The sequence below is a fragment of the Ictidomys tridecemlineatus genome, chromosome 9 (assembly GCF_052094955.1).
Source record: "Ictidomys tridecemlineatus isolate mIctTri1 chromosome 9, mIctTri1.hap1, whole genome shotgun sequence".
In the NCBI taxonomy this organism is placed as follows: Eukaryota; Metazoa; Chordata; class Mammalia; order Rodentia; family Sciuridae; genus Ictidomys; species Ictidomys tridecemlineatus.
In genome coordinates, this window is record NC_135485.1 from 122,394,515 (window position 1) to 122,421,681 (window position 27,167).

The 27,167-nt window shown below is 46.8% G+C and overlaps 2 protein-coding genes across 5 annotated transcripts in view; one reads left to right on the forward strand and one right to left on the reverse strand.

The window, feature by feature from the left end:
- Window positions 1–14,103, reverse strand: part of Fhdc1 (FH2 domain containing 1) — a 38,851-nt gene extending 24,748 nt beyond the window's left edge. Inside the window, exons 1-2 of one of the 4 annotated variants that reach the window (XM_078022025.1) lie at window positions 13,971–14,103; window positions 7,223–7,854 (exon numbers count right to left, since the gene is read on the reverse strand). In XM_078022025.1, the coding sequence (XP_077878151.1) occupies window positions 7,223–7,717 (495 nt within the window). In that variant the 5' untranslated portion in view covers window positions 7,718–7,854; window positions 13,971–14,103. Of the gene's footprint in view, window positions 1–3,900; window positions 4,666–7,222; window positions 7,855–12,368; window positions 12,924–13,692; window positions 13,828–13,970 lie in introns of those variants that run through there. The other 3 variants (XM_078022024.1, XM_005337613.5, XM_078022026.1) reach the window with 3 other exon arrangements.
- Window positions 12,373–15,637, forward strand: LOC144366478 (uncharacterized). The gene is made up of 3 exons (XM_078020749.1): window positions 12,373–12,857; window positions 12,909–14,401; window positions 14,605–15,637. The coding sequence occupies exons 1-3, from the start codon at window positions 12,373–12,375 to the stop codon at window positions 14,709–14,711; spliced, it is 2,085 nt and encodes a 694-aa protein (XP_077876875.1). The 3' UTR covers window positions 14,712–15,637.
- The last annotated feature ends 11,530 nt before the right edge of the window (window positions 15,638–27,167 follow it).

Genomic DNA, 27,167 nt, shown 5'->3' on the forward strand with positions numbered 1-27,167 from the left:
AAAGGACAGACTGCCTGGAATCCTACCCAGGGATCGCAGTTCAAGTTCAGTGTGAAGGGAGAGGACGGAAAGGGGGAGAATTTTTCCTGTCAGACTTAACAAGCTTTAAGGAGGAAAGTTGGTACCAAAGAGAGGAATTTCAATTTACAAAAACAGAAAATCATGCGTTTACTGTAGGTCATAAATTGAAAGATCTCAAGTATGAGCATGCATATTGATATAATTATACACACATCTGAAAAACTTCTATGCATTCACTTCCACCTACAATGGAGAGAGAAATCGTTTTATATTTCTCTAATGAAATCAATGCCTCCTGCTATATATAACCTTTGCCTTAAGCATCCTCCCACCCCCACGGCTCCAAGCCCCACCCTCATCCTGTCCGCCCCTCAACACTCTGGGGCTCTGTACAGTTGGCTTAGGTCCATAACCATTGTTGCTGGAAAAGCGATGGAGAAAATTACTCGTATTTATCCCTATTTGACAGATAAGGAAACTGAGCCTCAGAGATAACAATTTTATAACTTCCCTAAAGCAGTACTGGCATAAGAGTGCTAGCCTGGGTCTCCCGGATCCCTTTTCACTGTAGTTTCTGTTTTAGTACCAGGGGGCTTCCTACATAGTCCCAGTCCCAGTGGGAAGATTTCCACAAAAATGGGGGCAAATCTGTAGAAATTTGCCATCCCCAGTGCCTGGCGAAGTCCCCTGGTGACCCCAGAGTTGTATCTGTGGGAATGCTCAGATACACATTCTCAGCAGGTAAGACAGCCTCCAGGGGCGCAGCCCACCACGCTCCACCCAGGGTAGCCATGGCTTGGAGGAGCAGTTGACTCCACAGCGCTGGCTGTGTTTCAGGAACCGGTCACCAGTTCCTAAGGAAAAACCCAGGCTGGCCTTGACCGAGTACCTCACAGAGAAAACAAAGCCTTGTGTGAAAATAAGACAGCTGATAACATCCCGGGACAGTCCTGCTCTCTCCAGGCATCCTCAGGTGCCTAGTGCCTGAGAAGTCTCTTTCTCCTACCTTATCACTCCAGCCTTCTAAGCACTGTTGTAAAAGTGTTTGTTAAAAGTCCTTAAAGACAGTTATCATGCCAGGCCACGTGTAAATCAGCTTATCTCACTCCCCAAACACTGGCCGGCTCAGAGCTGGGCCATTCAGCAATGAATGCATTTGGGATTGGGTGATGATGTTTGGGAATCGTTCAGAGAGTGGAATCTGTACCTGGGATCCCACCTTGTTGGCTGTACAAATTGCCCCCAAATAGGGATGAGGCAACTCAGCCAAGGGCACTGTTGCCCATCCCTCCCACCAGCTCCAACTGACTCATAATCTACTCTTCTGGACACACCAGGGCGTGTAGACGGGGCTGATGGCCCCAGAAGTCAGTGCTGCACCAGCAGGTTCAGGAGATGCACAACAGAGTCCATCAGCTCTCCCTGCAGAAGAGTGAGAACCCGGCAAGTGCCCCCTGCTCACTTCAAGGATCTCCCACTAGATTGTGAAGGGGACCTGGCTTTCAGTAACAGTGCCCCTGAAACTGCCAGGATGGCCCGGGTTGTGGGACGTCCTCTGAGGCACCGAGTGAGCAGCGCATGCTGTGCAGGGCAGGGTGTATGCTGTCTGTGAGTGGCTTCATTCCACCTCTTGCTAAAGCTTTGGAATGAGATCACCCGGTTTCTTCTGCTGCCATTCTTGCAGCTTCACTGCCATCAATCCATTGCAAAATCTGTCTCCCATATCCTCCACAGGAAGAGGAATGTGTTTAAGTTGAAGTAAACGACAAATAACATTCTCTAATGAGAACTTTTTTTTTTTTTGTACTGGGTATTGCACCCAGGGGCACTTGACCATTGATCCACATCCCAGCCTGCCCACCTTCCCTCTCCCCCCGACTCTTTCTTTTCTTTCTTTCTATAGAAACAAGTTCTTGTTAACTTGCTTAGGGCTTTGCAAAGTTGTTGGGGCTGGCCTCAAATTTGTGCTTCTCCTGCCTCAGCTTCCTGAATTGCTGGGATTACAGGGTGCACCACCGCACCCAGCTATTGCAACCAATTTTAAGTGCTATTAAGTACCCCCACCTTGTGCAACCATGACCAACATCCATATCCAGAACTTTCTCATCTTGCAAAACTGAAGCTCTGTGCCCATTAAAAACTTACTCCCCATTCCCCGCCCCAGCCCCTCTCTTTTCAATCTGAGTCTGAGTACTCTAGATGCCTCTTATATGCAGAACCATACTTTGCTTTTTTTTTTTTTTTGGTACTGGGGATTGAACTCAGGGGAACTCGACCGCCACTGAGCCACATCCCCAGCCTTATTTTGTATTTTATTTAGAGACAGGGTCTCACTGAGTTATTTAGTGCCTCACTTTTGCTGAGGCTGGCTTTGAACTCATCATCCTCCTGCCTCAGCCTCTCAAGCCGCTGGGATTACAGGCGTGTGCCACAGCGCCCAGCTATACTTTGTCCTTTTATGACTAACTTACTTCACTCAGCATAATGCCCTCAAGGTAGAAAAAGAAACTTATAAAATTACTTCTGTTTCAATAATTCAAAGGTGGCTCCCTTATCCTAACACTAAATAGTGGCCACTTCAAATTCTGAAAGGCAAAAACTTTAAAAAAAAGTTTTCCTCTATCCAGATATAGAACTAGCATTTGATCTTTGATAGTTTTTTTTCTTTTTTTTTTCTTTTCTTTCTTATTTTTGATACCAGGAATTGAACTTAGGGGCACTCAACCACTGAGCCACATCCCCAGCCCAATTCTGTATTTTATAAGAAAAAGGGTCTCACTGAGATGCTTAGCGCCTCGCCATTGCTGAGGCTGGCTTTGAACGCACAATCCTCCTGCCTCAGCCTCCTGAGCGGCTGGGATTACAGGCGTATACCACTGTTCCCAGCGGTTTTTTATTTTCTTTGTGGCTGGCTGTCAACTAGAAACAGTTGCTCATCCCCACTTTAGGAGACAAATTGAAACCCGTTGAAGCACATTAAAAAATAATAAAAATTTTGAATATTCTGTGTCATTCTCCAGTTCTGGTTGAGAGCAGATCCCAGAACTTCAGAACACAGAGGGATCATCACAGCAGCTGAGGAGGAATGACGGATCCCTGAATCGCAGTGTAGGAGAATAAAACGTCACTGCTTGTAAATTTACAGAAAGCAATCATCCTTCTGTGCTTCCCTCTTCCTCTTCTCTTATTCCAGCTGGAGATTTTATTATTTTCTATATGGTCCTCGTACGTTCAGTGTCATGCTCCTGACATCACAAGTGAATGACAGTAGGTTTCTCAATATTTGCTTTTTCTTGGGGAATCCTCATTTTGATCTGCTGTCACCTTGGTCCAGCTGACTATTCCACTACCTTTTGTTTCCTTTGGAGGATACTAATTGGCCAAGATATCTATCCTTAAGAGGTGGTCAACTTACAGAGGGAGACACAATGCTATTAAGGGGACCAACCAAGGGACATCTGTAACAGATGGACAGGAATCTGGCAACTTCTGATGGGTTAAGATCAGCAAACTCTGAAAAAAAGGTGAGTCTGAGACCTTTTATTATGATCCCCAGTAATATATCTGTGTTATCTTCAATTACTTTATTACAGTTTAATTACCATTGTACCATCACATCTGTAATCGGTCTCAGGTTAATTTTTAGGTAACAAAGATATAAGGATGGAACTATTTCATAACCTTCTTCCCCCTATTAAATGTTCTAATTTGCTACTGTAAGTGTAGTTCTATGTTCAGCCATTCCCAAACCCAAACCTTCCCTATCTTCCAGCAAAATCTCCTTCTGGGGTGGAATGGAACTTATTTGTAATGCTTTAGAAACCCTTTAAAGTATAAGCCAATTGCATAATGTCAGCTGTTTCTGTGGGAGGTCATTACCCTGTGAGGGGACATAATCTGATCCTCTGCACGTCTGAACCTCGAGAATTACGGCCTGTGTTGAAACGTGTTGATGCCTTGATCGTAAGCTCAGGACCCGTCCTCTGCTGAACACGCTGTTCAATGTTCTCCTGTTCGCCTGGACGGAGGGTGAGGACTGTTACTTTTGACCCTGGACTCCACTCACTGCAGGGTGAGTTGGAAGGTTTATTGCTGATCTGATGTCAGATTACAACTCTGTTGAGTTATAACTTCTCTAGAAGAAAATCTAATGAGAAAAATAACATGCATCCTGTTCTTTCACTGAAAAAAGTATCTCTAATACTTCCGGCTATATTGGAGAAAACACGAAAAATAGAAAATCATGCTGGATATCCTTCAAGTGCCAATGTGACCTAGCATGAACTTAAATAGGTCAATCTAAACTACTTATACCTGCACACTAAAGGGCTGAGGAGTTAAGATTATCTTGTGATACTCAGTCATGCTGATTTAATTTTCCTTTATGGTCTGCTGCCGCTCAGAGTTAAGACCAACAAGTGTTGCAAGTACAGATCTTGCTGGGTGCAGTGGCACACGCCTGTAGTCCTAGCAGCTCAGGTGGCTCAGGCAGGAGGATCATGAGTTCTATGTCAGTCTCAGCAATCTAGCAAGGCCCTAAGCAACTCAGCGAGACCCTGTCTCTAATAAAATATATATATTTTAAAGGGCTGAGGATGTGGCTCAGTGATTAAGCACCCCTGGGTTCAATCCTCCAACCAAAAAAAAAAAAAAAAATACAGATCACATACCTGTATGTACTTCAGTGTTATTCACACAAGGCAGAAGCAACCCAATTACCCACCAATGGATGAATGGATCAAGAAAGGTACAGGCGTACAATGAAATGTTATTTGGCCTTAAAATTCTGAAAAATGCAACAACATGGATGAAACTTGAGGACATCATGCTAAGTGAAAGAAGGCAATTACAAAAAGATGACACTAAATGAGGTCCTGAGGGGAGTCAAACTCAGAGAGAGTGGAGTGGAGTTGCCAAGAGGGAGCGCAAGGCGGACCTGGGAAGCTTCTGTCTGACAGGCGCAGAGTTTCAGCTTTGCAAGTTGAAATAACACCGGAGACGGATGATGGTGAGGGACACACCATAGTGTGGATGTCCTGAAGGCCACTTAACTATAGGCTTACAACGGTTAAGGCGGCAAAGCTTCAATGTGTTTTGCAATTAAAAATATTTTAGGGCTGGTGCTGTAGCTCAGCGGCAGGGCACTTGCCTAGCATGTGTAAGGAAGGCCCTGGGTTTGAACTGCAGGACCACCAAAATAGATAAAGAAAATTAAATTAAAATTAAACTATTTATAAAACCATTCTTAAAAACAGAAGGTCAAGAAAGAAATGGGGCTTAAAAAAAAGAAAAGTAAAAACGTACATAGGGTCCAGGTGTGGAGGTAAGCAAAGAGAAAATGTTTTTGCCTGAATTTTAGATCTGGCCTGGAAATGGCCGTTTCTGCTCCTGCCACAGCTGGGGAAGGATCCGCACCTGTGTCTCTTTCCTTCACCTCTCAGCGGTTCTCAATCTCTCTTCAATTCACAAACATAAAGCAGCATGTTCCCCTCCCTGGAGGGCCTTGAAATGCTGCAGTCCACAAAGGGCGCCAGCTGCTCTGGGGTGGCCCCTCCCTAGGGACCTGGCGCTAAACCCTGGCGTCCAGGCTCTTAACTGAGATGCATCCCATCTCCACATGCAGCCCTCCAGTGGCTACTCCAGGATCATGGATCTCAGCAGGGACAGCAAGGACAGATGCATCCCATCTCCACATGCAGCCCTCCAGTGGCTACTCCAGGATCATGGATCTCAGCAAGGACAGCAAGGACAGATGCATCCCATCTCCACATGCAGCCCTCCAGTGGCTACTCCAGGATCATGGATCTCAGCAAGGACAGCCAGGACCACGTACAATAAAGAACCTCTGTTGGGGCTGGGGCAAAGGCCAGGGTACTAAGGAAGTGACTTCTTGCTCCTTCCAATGCTGAAAGGATACTTTAACAAATAAAGGGACTGTGCATAAGAGGAAGGGGCAGGAAGCACTGCTGGCACCACGGTTCTCCTGATGAGTTCCTTCTCCAGTTTATTTTACACCTAAAGCTCCTAATCCCAGCGTTCCCACAGCCTTTCATAATAAACCAGCTCTTGGAGACTTCAACAGGGGATCACGCAACCAGCTTTCAGGGGCCCCAGTGAGCCAAAAGGAGGAGTTATGCTCCTGAGCCAGAAAGACAAAAGAGGCCAATAGTGTTGGCTCAAGAATTCAATAATGCATAGAGCGAATGCTTCATCGGGGCCCTGCCCACTCTCTTATCTAGTCACCTCCATCGCTGACCTATTTTTCTCTGCTCCTTTACAACAGATTGAACATGAAGGATTTATGCTATGTTGCCTCTCTCTCCCCTCTTTCCTTTTCTCCCTCTCCCTCCACTCGCTCCTTCCTTCCTTCTTTCAAAGCCTTCTTTCCTTTTAATCTGACTTTCTAATTTCTCCTAGCAAGGAAAGGGATTGGCTTTCTTGTTTCAAAGCTGAGAGTACTGACAAATATAATTTTTGGTTGAGTTTCTATACTGAATGGCGGTGAGTTAATATCTTATAATTTAATAGCTTTTATTTCCTCTTAAAGTAAGGCATTGAGTGTGAACTAGAAATACACTTTTTTACAAAATCTACCCGAAAAGAGCTTTATGCTTTGGCTCTCTGGAAATCTCTCTTCCACAATGGTCAGAATTTAATTCCGATTTTGAGGAATAATGACCATCCCAAACCACGTGTTGAGGGAAACTGCAGAGGAAAATCAGGGTAAAATGCTAGCAGTTGATGTCATTTAACAAAAGGCTCTTGATCCAGTTCATCCCAGATAACCAAGTTCAGGAGCCCATTTTTTTGTTTCAATGAAGACTAACAATTCTGGACTCCAGCAGAACTTCTCCACCCAGGAAACCATCCCAGATGTGCTAGAGACAGGGCAGTGCTCAGAGGCCAGAGACCAAGGCCCCTAACTAGCATGCTCTCTGCATGAGGTCACAGTCCCCGGGGATGTCTGGGAGGACGCAGCATGCACGGGGATGTCTGGGAGGACGCAGCATGCACGCTCTCAACACTTTTCCACTGCTGGCTCAGAGTCCTCATATGAGGCTCTCTCCATCATCTCCAGGCCACACCCCCTTGCCTTCTCTTACTTCTTAGTGACGTTTGGCAACTGTTTGAAACGCGCAGGAATCATATCTCGAATGCAAACCAACTGGGCATGTGGAGGACTGCCCCTCCCCATTCTTACCTCTTCCCGAGCGTCCCTGAAGGATGAATTTAAAGGTCCTCCTCTCCTGGGGAGGCAGGACTTGGTGGTGTCTTCCTGCTGCCCAAAGAGCTCCTCGATCGTCCTGGCATCGATCTGGTAGTGATGCTGCTGCCTGGCGGCCAAGGTCCAGATGTTGGTCTTGCCACGAACTTGCTCCTCTGGAATGGTTTTCCAAAAAAAGCTTCTCATCCTCTTCTTACCCAGGGAACTGTAGCCATTCATGTGAGAAGTGGGGGGTGGTCCTGGAGGGGGAGGGGGGCCAGGGGGGCCTCCAGGGAGCGGAGGCGGTGGGGGAGGAGGCGGCGAGGGGGAAAGTCCTTCCCCTGAGTACAGACATGGTGGAGGCGGAGGGGGTGGAGGAGGAGGCGGAGGAGATGCTGGGGGTGACTCCTGCCCAATCATGAATCCAGCTGCCGGGGCGATATTCCCATTTTCTTTATCACTGGCCAGGGAGACACAATTCATAACATGCATAGTACTGTTGCCTTCTAAGGAGATAATTCCTTGACCTTGGAGAAGCAGACACAAACATCAACCTTGTGTCATGCTTTTTTGCCAGCAAGTTGGCGGCCAGGAAAAGAGGCAAGTGTGCGGCGTGTCATCTTCCAAACCTGCCAAGATAAAGCAAGTTTAAAAGCTGCGCTGGCAAACGCTTTCATACCAGTTCCCCCCCCCCCCCCCCCCCCCCCCCGCAGAGGCCAGAACCAGTCCTCCTACATGGGTGGGCATTCACGTCAAGGAAGATATCCCAAGGGGCGTTAAGAGGAACTAATACTTCTCTGAGTGTGAACCAAATTTTACCAGGAAACACTGCCAAAGTAGCATCAGTTAAGTCCAATTTGGAAACCTTCCATTAATCAATACAGCGTATGTGTATTGAGAGCCTCCCATAGGTTCAGCAAGTACTGCTCGCTCTGTGAATCACTACTTGTTCACCAACTAGTTCATTCTCTTTTGGGCAATGGATACCCAACCCCTAGGGAAACTGCCCAAATTGCTGAAGCATTAGGTGTGCAGTGACCCTGCCTTTTTCTAGTCTGGACCTGTCTCCTACCAATCAGTGGGCCAAAAGGCATCTTCCACCTTGAACACAACAGGTGGGGCAGTTGGAGATGATGAAATAATGGCCTAGCTCCTTTCCCCGGAGTCAGGGTCACTATGTTCCTGCTCCACTGGGTGATGTGGCCTTCCCTCAGCTAGAGAAAAGAAGGCCAGGCGTGAGCATTGCACATTCTGGGTCTAAAGCAAGCCTGACTGCTTACATTACCAGACAGGTCCCTCCACCTGGCCAGAGTTCAGTGCTCTCGTTTGTGAAATCAGGGGGATATGTCAAATGACCTCTAGCATCCCCTTCAATGCTGTCATCTTGCATTTGTTAAGCCACTCTGTGGAAACCATTAGAACATGTCATCTACCTGTTCTGCTTCATGATACTAGCAAAGAAGAGATACACACAAGGGCATGCTGTCCAAATCACATCTGCCAAATGTGTGTCCCTTATCCACATAACTCACTCTGCTGGGTCCTTATGGACCTTTAAATGTTTGCTCTGGGGTTGCTATTGACCTGAAACTGGGTCAAAACAACTACGGTTCTTCTGATACAAGGATGCGCGTGATGGAGTGGGGGGTGGGTGAAGGGAATAAGTGCCAGGTGTCAAGAGAGCACCCCAACGATGGGAAGTGTGAGAAAAGGACTACCTCCTCCAGATCATAAAGGGCCAAACTTACACACAGGGCTCCTGGCTGCAATTATCCTTTTATAGCATCAGTTGTCGGAGCCCAGACTTGATGAACACAAGTTAGTCAAACAATGCTGGATTACCCGGGGGGAAACTGTGTGATAACACTAATCAAACATTACGAGATGTTTTACGTACAGCCACATATATGTCAGCTAGGATTGGCTTGGAAGTGAGAGAGGAGACTCTAGAACCCAGGTCTGCTACTTCCTGCATACTCAACCCGAGCAGAGATAGGTTACTTAACCTACATTTTAGCATTTTTATCTACAAAATGAGGATGTACCTGTTTCACTGGCTTGTATAAGAAATGAGTTACTACACGCACAGTTCTTACCAAGATGCCTGGCACACAGCCAGCTATTATTAAAAACAATCACAAGCTGCCCATATGTATATATGATTTTCCTTTATTTTCACAGGCATTCCATTGGCTTTGAAATATGTTTGGGGTTTACAGATAAAATGCCAAGTTATCTCTGGCTGCTAAAAAATATATTTTTAATATCCCCATTTTTGTCTATCAAAGTTTGTGGTTTATGAGATTTGTTCTTTTTCAATACTTAGTGATTGCATATTAAATTACTTCTTCATTACAAGAACAAATATTTTTATGAAACATTTGAATATCTAAGGATGCTGGGAATTGAACTCAGGTGTGCTGAGTATGGGCTCTATCACAAGCTACCCCCAAGGCCCCTGAAAATTTAAGTTTTGAAAATTTCTTATAATGTAAGTAGGAAATGTCATTTCCAACTATTCATAGGATACTCTAAAAGAAGCTATTTTAGTCATTTTTAATAAAATTTGGTGGCATTAAGTACATTCACAGTATAATGCAGCTATCCGCCCTGGATAACTTCTAAATAAGAAAAGTATGTATCCAAGTTGACTTACAGTTCACTTGAGATGCAACTGGCTTTTAGAAGGAGTTTTCATAATTATCATTAGTAGCATAACTAGGCTGTTTTCATAGCTGGCATCCCTAAAGCAATGACTCATTGTCAATTACAGTTTATAGTTATATTTGAACTCTTCTTTTTTCAAGACTGTACAGGTAATTTTGGCAGTTTATCCTTATGCATTTTAAAATACTTCTGTACATAAAATATTTCATGTATAGAAAAACTGCAAATCCTCCAGTTCACCTCCAATTCCAGATATGCTGACATATTTATATATTATCCCTCTAAGAATGGTAATAGCTATGGAGCAATTCAGTAGTAGAGTGCTTGCCTAGCACCCTTCAGGCCCTAGGTTCCAGCCCCAGGTGACAAGTTAAAAAAGTCTCCAACCTAGAAAGTAATAAGTCATTCAGTGCTGAACACATATGTCATTAACCCCCCCCATGCAAATGTAGAAATACTGATAGTGAGAAAGACTATACACTCAAAGTTTGTACAACATCACTTTTAACACCAAAGCACAAAAAGGTGCACATCTTTTGAGTATTGTGTTTTGCGCAGAGGAAGTACCGAATTAAAAAAAAAAAAAATGTTGTTAGCTAAGAGTTGTCACGCTTCAAACTACTGCCCCATCTCTGGAAAGAATGCTGTTTTTAAAAGTTAAAAGAAGATGTATCACATTGTTTCTAATAAGTTGCCTGGTTAATTTTTTCCCAGAGTAACACACAAGGGTCCTAGCCCCCCAACAGCTTCTCAGGAATCAGTTCACCAGTAATGATCAGCTCTGATGCTAAAGCTTTTGATGCTAATGCTTTTACTACCCATTAACTTCAATAATGCTTTCCCCTCAGGCAGTATTTCCAATGTCAAAGAGGTGGTAGGCAAAGAGAGTGCAGACAGAATTCTAACTCTTTTTGCAGTCACATGAGTTAGGAGAAAGGATACACAAAGAACAATACAGATGCAGTGTACACTCTCAGGTACACCTGGAAAACGCAGGTGAAGCCACAGCCCTGACAGATGACGCTCACCACCTGTTTCTCACATCTTGCAACTGCCAGTAGGGACAATGGGATTAGACCTGGTTGTGTCTGGGACATGCCAAGTATCCCATCAATCTCCCTAGGATAGGCAGAGACAGGCTAGCATTTAACATCTCACCTACAGTATGGGGACCTCAGCAGCAGGGAGGATGGTTGCTGATGCTGACAAAGAGACTGCCCTGAGTCAAATGCAGAGCTGTCATGATTAGGCTCTGAAGCTGATAAGTTGCTTTCAAGTCCTATAGAGTGCTAACCATGACCCAGCAGAGGTGGGCTTAAGTGATGGATGATGCTCCAGGGGTGGAGGGCTGTAGTTCAGCGGAGCATCTTTTAACCATGTAAAATTTCAATAAGGCAATACTATAATCATGCATTTAACCATAAGCATTTAATCAGCACGCAAAGGCTTAGAATGAGAATGTTGCCAGGGGTCTTCAGAGAAGCTCTCCGTGGCCTCATAACCGCTCTTTAGCACAAGCCTGCACTGCTCTGTCCTATGCTTAAGAAACATCCTGAGGTTCCATTCTTTTGAAGGGAGTGAGCAGGACAGAAGAAAGTAGAGTATGGAGGCTTCCTCTCACTGTGCCTTTCCTGAAAGAGGGTCAGGCCAGCACTGTTGTTCAGCTTGACACTCACCCCCTTGGCCAACAATAATCAAAAGGAAAACCAGTGCCAGAAAAATCTTTCTCCTCCACTCCTGTGTCACAGATGATGTGGGGGCAGGAAGGACTGGCCCACATGCTTCTGAAGATGAACCTGGGCAGAGAGAGCCAGGTTTGGTGAGAACAATGCACACCGATTTTAGCTGGGAGAGAAGAAAGGATGGGGAAAGTTCAGATAATTCTAAAATGCAGAATTTTTGTTCTCACTGCACTTCGTCCTTAAGAAGTCTCCTTCACCAGGACATGTCTTTCTTAGTTACTAAACAGGCAATGTCAGTCTGAGCCACCACACAGCCGATCCCACTTAGAAAGTCCAATTTAGCACTGGGGCCAGCAGTGAAAGAAATAAAGAGAAGGGATTTCCAAGACAGCGTGTGTAATCCCTCGCATCACATAAACATTCACAGCTGCCCTGACAGCAACACCCCAGAGCACCAGAACGCTTTTTCTGAATGTGCACTTTCAGTTTCTTCTCTTACAGTCCCAAAACCGAGGTGGAGGGGGGAGCACTTGAGTGCCAAAGGATGCTCTTGAGAGAGGGAAGGAAGCGCTAGCTACTGATTCCAGGAAGACCACTGGAGGTCAGCAAAGGGGGTCACAGACGGCCGAACTCAAGGAGTCATTTCTGTGCAAACAGATGTTTGAACACTGACACGACTTCTGGACTTCCCAAAGTCAATCTGGACACACGTTTCCTAGGTCTTTGCTTGGAGAGAGGTTCACCATTTCCTCAGTCTCCAACCCGGCGCCCCCTCCCCTGCCCGAATCACTCACCAAAATGCCAATGGCTCGGTCACCTCCCTGCACAACCCCGATTGGCAGGGGCCACCTAGCCGCGCTCGTCGGGATCCCGGGGGAGCAGGGCTCCGGGGCAGCGGGAGAAACGCGAGTGGGCGGTCCCGGGCCTCGCAAGCCCCAGCGACGTCCTTATCTGGGCCTGGCGGGAGCGCGTCGCCGCACTGATAACCGCCCACCAGGGCCGCCCAGGCTCTGCGGCCGCTGCCAGGGGCCCGGAGCCCTGGAGAGGGGCGCGCTGGCACTGCGGGGACACGGGGCCGGGAAGGGCTCGACCCTCGCCTCCCCGGGGCGCGAGCGGCCGTCTCCCCTCCTCCCGCAGAAGCCACTGCGACGGCCGCCCCGCCGGCTCGCTCCTCCCCAGGTCCCTCCGGTCGGGGCGGGCCGAGGGGTCGCTCCGCCTGGCCCGGCGCCCCCCACCCACGCTGACCCGAGTGCCCGCCCCTCTGCGGGGGCCGCGGCCCCAAGGTCCCAGAGATGGGGGAGGGGGCCAACGGGGGAGGTGTCGGGGGCTTAAAGAGAAAGAGGGGTCTTCCGGGCCGCGGCCACCGCTCCGGGCTACGCCCCCTCCTGGGACCTCGGCGAGAACTCTTCCCGGGGTCCCGGGTCCGGGAGAAAAACCTCGCGGTCGCGCTCCGCTCGGCCCCAAGGGAGCGGCGAAGAACCGGCGAGGAAAACGCCAGAGGGAGGCCCCTGGCGGTTCCAGCGGGGAGGGGGTCGGGGGTTAAACCGGAGCCCGCGTCCCAGACCTGGCGACGTCCCGCGTCTGGAGGGTGGCGACCCGCCAGCCCACCGGTCCCCTGCTCTCACTTGCCCCAGCCAGGGGCGCCACTTGGGACGTGAACTTCCAGGGCCAGCAAGCCGGAGCCAGAACCGCCGCTCCTCTGGTCCCGCCAACCCCGCACCCACGGTCGCAGGGGCCGATCGCGGCTGCAGGCGCGTCGGGTGCGGGGCTTCGCTCTCCCCGACGAGCAGGGACACCCACAGTCGTGGGGAAGCTCCCTCGGCCGGCCCGGATCCGACCCGCAGGCAGCCCGCAGGCGAGCCGGTTCTCCCGCTGCAGGTCCAGACCCGCGCGTCTTGGCCTCCAGCAAAGGGTCGCCGCCCTCTGCGGCCAGGAAGAGGTGGCCACCAAAGTCACCCGGGGTCGGGAACAGAAGGAGCTCGAGCCTCCCCCGTCCCCTCCAGCCTTCGCGGGGAGGCAGGAGAAAGGCAGACCGCGCGCCCCCCGCCGCCCGTCGCGGCTCCGAGTCCCCGCGGCCCCACCCCGCCCCCTGGGCCGGTGGGCTCGGCGCTCACTCACCGCGCCCGCGCCCGGCTCCCGCCGCAGCTGCAGCCGCGGTCTCCCGACGCCGCCGACTCCCGCGGGTCACTGCAGGCCCCGCCGCTCCAGGACCGCGAGGGGGCAGGGCGAGGCGGAGCGGGGCGGGGCGGAGCCGCTGCCTCAGGTAACAAAGCTGCGGACCGGGCTGCTCCCCGCGCCGGCCGCGAAGGGCAGCACGCCCTTTCCTGCTCGGCGGCCTCCCCCGCTCCCCTCCACCCTCTGGGCGCCGCCGACGCCGCCACCGCGCTCGCCTTCACCTGCCCCGGGCTCTCGGGTCTTGGAAGCCGCGCCGGCGAGCTGTTCCCGGCGCGCGAAGACGGATGCGGGCTGTGGAGGGAGGTCCGAGAGGGAGACGGAGATGGCGCGGCTTGGAGAGGAGCCGGGTGTCCTAGTGGAACGGGCGAGGGAGGCGCCACGCTGGCTTCTGAGCGGGCAAGCGGCTTCCACAAAGGAGCCTCTGCCGCAGCCTCCCGGACACCCTCCCCTGCGCACACGCGCGCGCACACACCGCACACACTTCAGCAAGCACGCACACCCTCCAGCACACTCACGCATCCCCGCGCGCCGCAGAGCCTCTTTCTCCCTGGAGCATTGGGCAGCACTCGGAGGACTGTCCCAGCCCGGTGGCCGAACTTTGGCGGGCCCGAGCTTCCCCAGCGGTCTGCCCCTTCCTGGGGCCTGCCAACCTGTAAGTTTGTAGTTTTTTTTTTTTTTTTTTAAATCTCAATGATGGTAACAGAGGAAACTTTGCGTTTTATTAAAAACAGAGCAGAAAGCAAAAGTCTCTTCCAGGCCTGGTGGAACGGACTGACGCGGTCTGGGGAGCACTCCTCCTGCTCTTCACTGGGGGAAACAGAGAAATCAGTTTAATCTCTTTTTTTTCCCCTCCAGTGACTTGTGACGCCAGGCAGGAGAAGCGAGTCGTCAAAGAAAACTCACCGGGCAGATCGGCTGGCGGAAGTCAGCTGCCGGTGGGGAGGCGCCCTCTGCGGGGATGAGGTCATCGCCACCTTTGACTCGGTGATCCCAGATAACCGACCAGGCTTTTCCAGGCTCAGGTGCCTGGGGACTTCCTCCTTCTCCACCTGGTCCCCGGTGCCTGAACCCAAAGGACAGAATTCCTCGCATGCTCCTTGGATAGAAAAAGAGGAACTAGTAGTGTAAACCAAGCGACCAACCCACTAGACCCCAAACCTGCTCACCAGTAGCCCGTTTCTTGGTCGTGGGTCGGGTGTACACTCCGAAAGGGATGCTAGTAAGTTCATGGAAAGGCTCGAGAGTCGGAAAAGGTGATTAAAGACAGCCTGTGTTTTACACTGATATTAATCCCAAATGAATATTGACTCAAGTGGCAAAAGTGGACCGACAGGGTGCCACAAGTGAGGGGCGGTTGGCATCCTCTACCTTTCTTTCTCTGCTGCGAGGGGGGTCCACACCTGCTGCCTGGTCCCACTCCTCCAGCCCTGGGAACGTGGCCGCCCAGCACTGTACTGAGCATGCGCTCTGAATCGGTCACCTTAGCCCTGTGTAGAGGCTCACCTGTGATCCCAGCTGCTGCGAGGCAGGGGCAGGAGGATCACTTGAGCCGGGAGGTTAGGCCAACCTGGGCAACACAGTCAGACCCCTGTCTCAAAAAAAAAAAAAAAAAAAAAAGCTATCACTAAGTGGGCGACCTACCCCTGCCTTTCCTCCCTCTGATCTCTGCAGGGTCCTGCCATCTGCTTTTCTGGCCCTCCCTGAGGACCCTTCTTTTCCTTTGAGGGTGGTCATAAGCCTCTTCCAAGTCTTGATCTCCCATCATCCATTATTATCCCAAACCAATTGCCTTTCGCTCCAACCTGGATGGTCCTGCTTTGGTGGGGCTTGAAGCCTACAACTGGTGAGGGAGGTTTTTAAAGCACAACAATAAAAACTTACAAACAAATGCTAGGTATCTGTCCTTGGAAGGGCCCAGGGAAAATGAGGGACATGGAAACGGAAAGGTCAAAGCAAATTCACTCCTTATTTTCCCACTGCCAGGGACTCTTGCTTCATATTCTATTAGTTCTAAAGTCCGAACTCAGTATATAAAGTGTACTCATCTTTCTGTCAGAACTGATCCTCTTCCCTCCCTGCTTTACCTAAGTGTGCTTTTGGGTTTTATGTCTTGACTTGTTTCTGCGATTTGAACTCTGGGCCTTACTCTCTACTACTGAGCTATGCCAACCTAAAAGCTGGTTTTTAAAGGTCAAATGCCAGCTTTTCGTTTGGGGTCTCTTTCTCTCTCTCAATTCCTTATATCCATGCAGTTGCCAAGTTTGCAGTTCTTTCCCAAGTGATATCTGTTAGTCTAAGCTTTATATCCACTGTCACCACACTCCCCCAATTAGAGGAAGGGGGAACTGAGGTGTTTTGGCTGTTGGCCATGTTTCAGGCATCTTGAGTCTTACAATCCTGGAAACCCCACTTCCTGTATTTTTTTAGCCTAGGAAAGTTAAATTGGATGTCTGCATCCACTACCTCAGTGGTGTTCTTTCCCCTTCCCTTCTCTCCTCCCTAAATCCATCTTGAAACTGCTGTCAGATTACTCTTTTGTAATCTCATCACATGACCTACATGTTTACATCACAACATGTTCTATAGTTCAAATGGCACCTTCAGGAAAAAGGCGGCATTCTTCAGGCTGATGGTAGTGTTCTGCCTTCATCCCCCACAATCTGGTGGGTCCCCTTTTACACAAGCAGCATGGCATGCTGCCCCAGAATGTGTCCTGCTTGGTTGGACTCCTTTTTTGTATTATACACATTCAGAGAACAAAAGGTACTTGAATGAAGCAAACATAAGCACAACTCTCAAGAGTTCTTTTTTTAAATTATTTTTTTAATTTTTAAAAAATCGAGACAGATTCCTTGCCATGTTGCAGAGATTGGTCTCCAATTTATAATTCTCCTGCCTCAGCCACCAGAGCTGCTGGGATCACAGGTGTGCACCACCACACCAGGCTAGAGTTCATATCTTGATGCGTTAGTTCTAAGGCTGCAAATCTAGAAAACAATTTATTCTTCATCTACTCATCTGCTGATTGTTAACTGTACCCTCCTCTCACCTAAGTTTGCACCTGCCAGAAAAGAGCTTCTGTCCATTCACATCATTCACATCACAAAAATGTGCCAAACTGCCATGCGTGGTGGCGCCCACCTGTGATCCCAGCAGCTCGAGAGGTTGAGACAGGCAGACTGTGAGTTCAAAACCAGCTCAGCAATGGTGAGGCGCTAAGCAACTCAGTGAGATCCTGTCTCTAAATGAAATTCAGAAATAGGGCTGGGGATGTGGCTCAGTGGTCAAGTGCCCCTGAGTTCAATCCCTGGTACCAAAATAATAATAAAAAAAATAAAGTGCCAACCAGCCTGAAGGCCAGAAGGCTCCTGAACGTGAGCCTGCCGGAGGCTGAGTGTGGTCGTGGGATTTACTTCCTGGCTTGGTAGTGGCTGCTGTTGCCAGTGCTCTTGAGCAGAGGGCCGTGTGGCAGCCCTCACTTTCCCAGGCAGGTCAAGCCTCTCCAAGTGTGTGTACTGGTTATGAGCGTGGCCCAGGCAACGCGGGCCTGCAGCATGTCTGTTCCCCTCCTCCCTGTGCGCTGCTCGTCCCTCCCTGGCTCTCCCTTCCACAGCCTGTCTCCTTTCCCCAGTTCATTTTCTTTCTTCTTGCTTCCCTCAGTCCTGAGGAGCTCTGGGTTTCTGTTGCATCAAGTATTTTGGTGTTTCTTTTCCTTTTTAAATCTGATTTTTTCTTTTTAGTTATACATGACAGTATAATATATTTTGACATATTGTACACACATAAAATATAACTTCCCATTCTTTTTAAAAATATTTATTTTTTAGTTATAGGTGGACACAATATCTTTGTTTTAAATTTATGTGGTGCTGAGGATCGAACCCAGTGCCTCACGCATGCCAGGTGAGCACTCTGCCACTGAGCCCCAGCCCCAGCCCCTACTTCCCATTCTTGTGGATGTACATGATGTGGAGTCACACTGGTCGAGTATTCATATATGAACATGGGGAAGTGATGTCCATTCATTCTACTGTCTTTCCTATTCCCATCCTTCCTCCCTTCCTTCCCTCCCCCCAATCCAGTGAACCTCTACTCCTCCCTCCTCCTCCCTTTGCCTGTTGTGAGTCAGCATCCACATATCAGAGAGAACATTCGGCCTTTCATATTTTGAGATTGCCTTATTTATTTTACTTAACATGATAGCCTACCCATTTACCGGTAAATGCCATCATTTCATTCTTTATGGCTGAGTAATAGTCCATTGTGTATATATATATACCACATTTTCTTTATCCATTCATTTGTTGAAGGGCACCCAAGTTGGTTTCATAGCTTAGCTATTGTGAATTGAGCTGCTATAAACACTGATGTAGCTGCTTCACTATAGTACGCTGATTTTAAGTCTTCTGTGTGTATACCGAGGAGAGGGATAATTGGGCCCATGGTGGTTCCATTCCAAGTTTTCTGAGGAATCTCCATACTGCTTTCCAGAGTGGTTGCACCAATGTGTCGTCCCACAAGTATTTTGTATTTGAAACTGTCATTAGGAGCCACTGAACAAATCCTAAGCAGAAGAAATAGCTTTAACATACAACACAACAGCATATCACTTCTTTAGTTTAGCTATCATCAAAAACAATTGTGCAAAATGCATCAAATTTCAGGATCTATTCCAAAGAATCCCTTGGAGGTTTTCAACAGACTTACCTGCTGAAGGAGTAACTCTATGAGTTGACTCCAATGTGTCCACACATTGAAACCAATTCCTTGACTATAGGAGTGAAGCAACCAATTCGTTTTAAATCTTTCTCCTTCCCTGCCTTCCTTCCCTCCCCACTTCTTTCCTCCTTTGGCCTCTTTTTATGATACAGACTGAGATTTGCTTTACCTCATCTTTTCATGTTTATTCTTCTTAAAACATACATCTGACGAGGTCAGTTTGTCCAGTATTTAGATTATAGGTTGCATTACCTCTTAAAATTGGAAACTGCAGAAAGAAACGAACTGGGGCTGGGGATGTGGCTCAAGCGGTAGCGCGCTCGCCTGGCATGCGTGCGGCCCGGGTTCGATCCTCAGCACCACATACAAACAAAGATGTTGTGTCCGCCAAAAACTAAAAATAAATAAATAAATATTTAAAATCTCTCTCTCTCTCTCTCTCTCTCTCTCTCTCTTAAAAAAAAAAGAAGAAAGAAACGAACTGCCAACGCTTCAGTTAACAGACTCTCAGACAAACGCAAAGGCTCATCAATCCACCTTCCAGCAACAGCCACTGCCTAGAGAAACTTCTAGACTCTGATTCCTTCAGAGGGTGGAAAGCATACAACCAATAAATCAGAAAAACTGTTACTGTCACTAGTATTGGTGTGACTTATTGGCAGAATGCAAATGTCATATTCCTGTAGTTTTCCAAACCACTTTTGAACTGACAAAATGATATTTTATTTTTGCAGGCTAAGAAATTTAAATAATAAGTGGCCTTTAAATATAGTACACAATGACTAGGCTCTGATCACTAAGAGGGTAAGCGTTTTTTTTTTTTTTCCCTGAATGCTAAGTAGTGGTTTCAGAAAGTTTTAAATAGAAAATGCTTTCACCCCAGTTGGTAATATCCATGGCAGCAGCAATAGCATCTCTCTTGCCCTAAGTTCAAGTTCTTCTCAATAACAGGACCTGAAATCCAAGGCGAACCTCGGCAACTAGTCACAAAAATGAAAAGGGCTGGGGATATAGCTCAGTGGTCGAGTGCCCCCAACTTCCATTTTATATATATATACATACATACATACATACACTTAAAGGTGCCTTGTTTGTTTGAGAGTGGGAGAGATCGGAATGGGACAGTGAGATCCCTGATGACCCTTTTCCCCACCTGTCTAAATTTATTTGGAACAAATTGTCCATTTTCTCTTTTAGGATGTGGGTATTGGGTGTTGGAACCTGGGGGTGGAAAAACAGACAAAGGAAAGGAACACTATTTATAGTAGCGAGTCTTCATCCAGAAAACCTTCAGTTAGACCTCTTTAGTTTACCACCAGTTCAGCGCTTAGAAAACCACTGATTCAGTATTAGTCACCAATGTAGGGTCTGGCTGTCACACCACTGAGCAGAAGAATAGCTTTAACATGCAACGCAACAGCTTACCGCTTCTTTTGTTTAGTCATCATCAAAAACAACTGTGCAAGTCTGAGGAAGAGGAATGAAGTTAACTGAGTAGGTCAGAAGCCAGTTTCTTTTGCTACTGGTTTTAACTGTTTTCAAGTTGTTTACCCTTCTAAGAAGTTAAAAGAGCAAATAGTAATTTGAAACCCTAACCCACACAGTATAAGCAGTCCCAAACAAACCCAATGAATCAACAATATTGGTGTGTGTGTGTCTCCCTCTCTCCCTGGAGGAAGGTGAGGGCCTATGGAGGCAGGCGAAAGGACCTGTTGTGATTTTGCAACTTGGAAGTCCTTTTTGTGCCCTTGGGAATTGAGTGTGTACTTAGATCAGTGGAAAAGCTCCTGACAATTTGGTTGCACAAAGTTTCTATTTTTATTAAGCAGGTAAATACTTCAGGTATAATAGCAAAAAGTGAGGCCAGCCCATAATAATCAGAGTTGTTTTTTTTTTTTTTCTTTTTTTCTGGTGCTGGGGATTGAACCCCGGGCCTTGTGCTTGCTGAGCAGCAATGAGAATCATAATATTTTTCAAGCAGATTTATAGAAATAATGAAAATGGACCATTTTTGGAGAAAGTAAAAGGGGTAAGCTGTTTGCTGGAAATACTGTTTGTCAAGTTACGACTGGCCTTGGACATGAAGAGAATCCCTATTAAACACGGTGTTGCAATTAGCTCATGTTGCACCCTTTCGTGGGCCTGGCCAGACTAAAATTAACAGCGATTCCATGGAGGCTAAACCTAGGACTCCTTTCATCTTCACTCCTAACTTTCTGACCTCCTGCTGACAAAAAGAGGGTCCTGCATTTCATGTGAGAGGTTTGGTATTAAAAACTTGACTCTTCAAATTTTAACCTGGATGAAAAAATAATTCCCTCATATTTCTAGATCCCTTTTAGGTAGTGCTTTTGCACATATGATCAACTTTGGCCTGTTAGAAATTAAATTCACGTTCAGTAATAAAGTAGCCTAAAATTTCTGTACAAAATATTAGATTGGTGCTGATTTCTCAGGACTAAGCTAGAAAAAAAGAGCAAACAGTTTTACATTTAAATTTTTCGAAGTGTAGCTGGTTTTCTAAACAATCTCCTAGGTTCCTACTCACTGCACCCAGCTGTTGAAGACAAGAGGTAAACAAATTTCTGAATTTTGGTTTTGAATATGCCAGGCTTCCTGTGAGATGCCGGATAGTGTCACTGAAGGGTAAATGGCATCTGTTACATGGCTGGGGAGAACAGGGGCTGCAGGGGGAACCACGGAAACACGGGACATTTCACTGACACTGTAAATGGAATTATTTTTATGCTGGAAATAGCTCCCTCCCTCTGACTGACACACACACACACACACACACACACACACACACACTGCAGTTTCTCTTCCCCGGGACAATTGAAAACTCTGTTGTCATAGATCATTATTTACCCCAAATTAGGGGTCACAAAGGCCCATTCTGTTTGTAATTTTGAAAAGAGTCTGAGGAAAGAAAAGCAGAGAAAATTCTAAGTGCTCACACACACATCTTCCTTCCCACCCCCACGCTCTCCATCCTGAGGATTTGCACGTACCTTCCAGCTCCACATTCTTTCTTTTGCAAGTGTGCAGTCTTCACGGTTTGTCTCAGTAAGGAGACTGATTTCCAAAGGTGGCTACTTGCCCGCTGGGCATAATCAGGCTCACCTTATCTCTGGTTGGAGGGGAAGGCAGAGAAATGAATTCTCCTGCAGCTGCTCCCCTCCACTGACCACGATTGCGAAGCAGGGGGGGCCTGTGATCCCACACTCGTGGTACCGAGGCCACAGAGGTCACCCGACGTCCTAGGCCCTTCGTTTTGTGTGGAGGATGGGTAGAGAGAAATCAGAGGGGCTGAATAAGGAGGCCTGGAGGGAAAAGGGACCATGGAGAGGGAGCTCCTGACTCTTCCCCATTTTATTAGCATCCAAGTTTTTAATAAAAGTCACCCATTATTCTACATTTAACCAAACCTTTGGAGAAAACCAATAAATGCTCTGTGTGTGTGTGTGTGTGTGTGTGTGTATGTGTGTGTGTGTGTGTGTGGCACAACAAGCCAATTTCTTCTGCATTAGGCTGCAAAATCGATGCTGCAATAAAGGATTGACTTGCCAGAATTGTTTTCAAGTTCCAGAAAGCCATTCCTCCAGATTCTAAGGCTCCTCTGGGTGGTCCTGACACACCCACACACCCCGGTCCTCACGTGCCTCTAGTTATAATCCACACTCTGGGTAACTAGTGATTACTTTCTTTTCCTTCTAGAATATAACAGTGCTTACTTAGGCTGACTTCCAGATCAAAATGAAGGTCATCGGTTAGACAGCAAAATCTTCTAACCAAGAGTTCTCCCCAGGGAACCTAGAAGGTTCTGAATCATTCTGCCACTTCCACTGTCCAAATACATCCTAGTGCCACTAGGTAAAAAGGAGTGAAGCTTTCTACGCTGAATGACTGGTGGAAGGCGGGAATGTGGATTGAAAGTCTATGAAGAGATAATATTGTGCAATATTGTAAGATTTGATTTTTGAAAGGTTTAGTTTGGCAGCATGGATAGGACCATTGTGACAGATCAAGTTGCTATAGCAGGATGGTAAAATGAACCCCTTTGGCCATACACACACACACACACACACACACACACACACACACAGAAACCCACATCTGTATAGAATCAAGACTTCCTATTGTTGAGAGCCACAGCCAGTCGGAATGGCCCCTGGCATTTTGCTAGAAGTAATGGTTGAGAGCCATTAAGATGATGCTGGATTGATTACATTGTATATTAGACCTTTACTGTCGGTATAGGGCGGCTCTTGCTGCCTTGGATGCCCACTACTTTGGAGTTCCCGTTGAGTTCTCCCGTTGAGTTCTCCCGTTGAGTTCTTGCGGGGTTCCGAGAGTGAATGCCCGCGCAGCCCGGTGGTGTTCCGGGAGAGTTCCCAGGGGGAGTTCCGGTTGGTGTGTGGGGTGTTCATAGAGAAGCCGCGTGGGTGGCGTTTGGGAGAGTTCCCCGGGGAGTGTGCTGGAGTGTGCTGTGGGAGTTCGGAAATAAAGTTTGTTCCTGCTTGAGTGGCTCGTGATTTGTGCCCAGCCAGACTGCGGCATCCTATCTGGAGTCAAAGCTTCCATAATCAACCACAGAGTATGTTCTCCAGCCAGGCGCGGTGATACATGCCTGTAATTCCAGCAGCTCCGGAGGCTGATGCAGGAGGATGGAGAGTCCAAAGCCAGCCTCAGAAAAAGCCAGGTGCTAAGCAACTCGGTGAGATTCTGTCTCTAAATAAAATACAAAATAGGGCTGGGAATGTGGCTCAGTGGTCAAGTATCCCTGATTTCATTCCCTGGGAACCCCTTCCCCAAAACAAAAAAACGAGAGTATGTTCTTCATACTGCTACCTCTCTCCCCCATACCATTTATTCCTATGATTTGTGTCGACTTTCTCTCCAATAAACCAAAAAGTATGAGGGTGAGGCTGTCTTCTTCATCTTCAGATCTCAGCATCCAGGACTCTAAAAGTGGCCGAGAGTCAGTGTGTCTGACATCCAATCCTGAGATCCTCATCACTAGCAAAGGACACCAATGGACCCCGGAGTCTGGGCCCGAGGCCCCAGCAGTGTGAATCATTACTGAAAGCATGGAGTGCCTTTGACATGCCGGCCACAAAAGTGTTCCAAATGGTTCTTGCCCTCCATGAGCTTTTATGGTCCTGAAGGGACCAAAGATTCAAGCTCTTTGAAGCAGCAGGCAAGTGGTGAAGACAACAGCCAGGCGTGATCACATTTCATGGTGAAGGAAGCAGCATCGACCTGCACAGGCCAGTTGAGTGAAGCCTTTCATAAGACGAGCTGATGCCTGACCCAAAGCAGTGCAGCCAGCGTCGCGCTGAAGACCAGCCTCAGCCTGACACGGTTTGGGAAGTGAGTTTCCTCTCCTGAAACTTGATAAAAGTGGAGAAGCACTTCAGAACCAAAGCATATTGCTCGAACCCTCCACTTTTTTTTAGGGCTACATAAGAGTTGGGGACCTGATTTTTAAACCAGGTGAGTCTACATATGCCCTTGATAAGACAGCTGTCCAGCTGTCACCCCTTGGGCTAAGCAGACTCCATAAGCCAAGTTTACAAATTCCAAATCCTGATGAAAAGACAGCAGCCTCAGAATTAGTCATGAACGCAGTTTTTGCTTATTAACTGGGAGATCGCACTTCAATGCTAGGGAACACAAATTCACATAAAAACGAACCAAAGGGCCAAACGGGCAGAGTTCTTCCTAGAATAAGTCAAGGTCAATGCTGAGGTCAGCAGCAAGGAAGTCTGGAGTGGCCCAGACTGAGGCCGCTTGTTTCAGGGGGAAAAAAGGGCTTGTTTCCACGACTCCAGGCATGAGCACAAATCATGACTCCAAAAGCTCGAAAACCTCGACACAGCACAACAGCCTATTATGTCATTGTGTTTTTTTTTTTAAAGGACAAAAGGGCAAGTTGGAACCAAAGCCTGCTATGAAGTTTTAATGTGTTACTTTTCCTTCCCTTGTGAGTTTAGGCAATATTTCCAAGACACAAAAAAGTTTCTTTTGGGTTTTTTTTTTTTTTTTTTGACTACTAGCTCTTCATTTGCAATCTCTAACTAATTTCTCTTACTTTATGACTGGCTTAATTGGAGAATGCTAAGCGTCACAAAGAAAATATGGTCTTTATAGAGAAATAAAATTTTGAAACAATAGACATTCAGATTGTATTTTTATTATTATTAGTGGAGATGGGGGATGGGACCCAGGGCCTTGCGCATGTCAGGTAAGTGCTCTGCCACTGGCACCTTACGTGATTTTTTCCGACTCACACCACAGGACATCCACATGATGAATTAAGGGTCTATCCTCAGGTGGCCAACACCAGTTCAAGGAGAAACTGTTGATGGCCACTTGAGGAGTCATCTGGACCTCTTTGGGGCGTTAGTGGCATCAGGTGATGAGAATCAACACGGGAAGCTGACCAGTCACTCAGCAAATACTCATGACCGTTTAAATTTACATTCTTAAAGAAAAACACCTCACCTGATAAGCAGTGGTTATATAGTAACCATTGCCATGGTTAAAACTCAATTCTCAAAACACTGCCTGGGCTTTTGCTGCTTCTATTATGGATTGGATATAAACTCCTTAGGAAGTTTGAATTCATTGTACGTTCCTTGTTCTTCTCTGAGATAGGGGTAGGGAATAGGAAACAATTCATTTGGGGGCACTTTAAAGATCAAAGCTATTTTATTAATTTAAAAAGTACAAATTAGGCCAGGCGGGGTGGCTCATGCCCATAACTCCAGCAGCTCGGGAGGCCGAGACAGGAGGATGGCAAGTTCAAAGCCAGCTTCAGCAATGGCAAGACGCTAAGCAACTCAGTGAGACCCTGTCTCTTAACTAAAATACAAAATAGGGCTGGGGATGTGGCTCAGTGGCCGAGTGCCCCTGGATTCAACTCTGGATCCAAAAAAAAAAGTGCAAATTAGGAAAAACTTAGCTGTCTCATAATTTTTTTTTTTTTTTTTGTACTGGGGTTTGAACCCAGGGGTGCTTTACTACTGAGCTACATCCACAGTTCTTTCTATTTTTTTTGAGACAGGGTCTCACTAAATTGCTGATGCTGGCCTTGAACTTGCAATGCTCCTGCCTCAGCCTCCCAAACTGCTGAGATTACAGGCGTGTGCCACTCACTGAGCCTGGCCTAAAATCTTTTTATATTAAAAATGGTATTAAAATGACCAGTGTGCAAATGAAATTTATTTTAAGCAGGCTTTATATGAAGCTACAATTATTTCCAAGAAAAGGGTAAAAAAATGAGATACAAGAAATCTTAAACTAAAATACAGTGTTTTATTTTGGAGCTTAACTTCTTTGGTACTTTCTCACAGCTGCTGAGAAAAAAATCAATTTGGAAATGAGCCGAGGAGAGAAATGAAAAGGAAAAGACCCTGAGTTTGGTGAGCTCACCTATTCCTCCGTGGAATGTGCTCTTCAGTCTCATATCCTGAACTCCTTCTGCTGTGTCATTTGCTGTTCCTGAAGTCTTTAACGACAAGCAGAAAATTGCCTAACTTCCTTGAGTCTGTTTCCAAACACAAACTGCTGTCTTTCCCATGCCACAGGGGGATCCTGGTATGTGCAGGAGTGGAACAGAGAGGCACAGGCTCTACCCCAAGAAGCCGACTGCCACTCTGGGGAAGATGGAGGAAATCTTTTTCTCTCTGAACCAAAGAGCCTTTTTTAAAAAATTAAAAATTTTATAAACATTTTTTAAAAAGATAAAGACTGTTATTCTGAAACACCACTTTATCTACCCACCTACTTCAACAACTGCTAACATTTTGCCATATTAAGGCATCTTTCTCTTTCCTTTTCTCCAGCTTTCTCTCCACATACAGCAGTGTGTATGTATGAATTGCGTATTTTGACTCAATCATTTTAAAGTAAATTGCAGACACCAGGACACTTTGCCTTTAAATTCTTCAGGAACACATCTAATGCAGTTTTTTTCCTTTTATTACTATAATATACCGTCATAGCTTAAAAGTTAATGAGCTGGGTGCGGTGGCGCACATCTGTAATCACAGTGGATCAGGACGCTGAGGCAGGAAGGTTGAGATTTCAAAACCAGCCTCAGCAATTTAGTGAGGCACTAAGCAACTCAGTGAGACCCTGTCTCTAAATAAAATACAAAAAGGGCTGGGGATATTGCTCAGTGGTTAAGTGTCTCTGAGTTCAATCCCTGCTACCAAAAAAAAAAAAAAGTCCCTAGTAGCATCAAACATACTCAAAATTTTCAGTTGATCTTCAAATGTTTTATATAGCTATTTTTCAGAGTGTAAGCTGAAGAGCAGTTCATTATTTTTCTTTTGTGACAGACTTATTGAAAAGACCCAGCCAATTATCTTGCAGCATGTGCCAGATTCTGCATTTGTCCAGCTGGTTTCACATGGTGTAATTTAACTTGTTCCCTAGTCCCCTGTATTCTGTACCCTGGAATTTAAAGCAAAAGGTTCAGTTTGATCAAGATTAAGCAGTTCCATCAGTGTAACTCCAAAGTGATGTTGCATTAATTTATATTGAATTGCATCTGGAGACACAAATCTCTTAGTATTTTCCTCTTCCATGATTAGTACTATGGAGAACAATTCTTTGGTATTATGGAAATATGGTTTTCCTTCAATCTTTCTCCTAATGAGTTTAGTACTTACTGGTGATGTCAGTGTAAA

Bases quoted from the DNA above. Each gene is read 5' to 3' on its own strand.
- LOC144366478 (XM_078020749.1), top strand. From the start codon at position 12,373: ATGCCAATGGCTCGGTCACCTCCCTGCACAACCCCGATTGGCAGGGGC. The intron at 12,858-12,908 runs GTCCCAGAGATG...GGGGGCTTAAAG, and splicing joins GCGGGGGCCGCGGCCCCAAG to AGAAAGAGGGGTCTTCCGGG. The intron at 14,402-14,604 runs GTAAGTTTGTAG...TTTCCCCTCCAG, and splicing joins TTCCTGGGGCCTGCCAACCT to TGACTTGTGACGCCAGGCAG.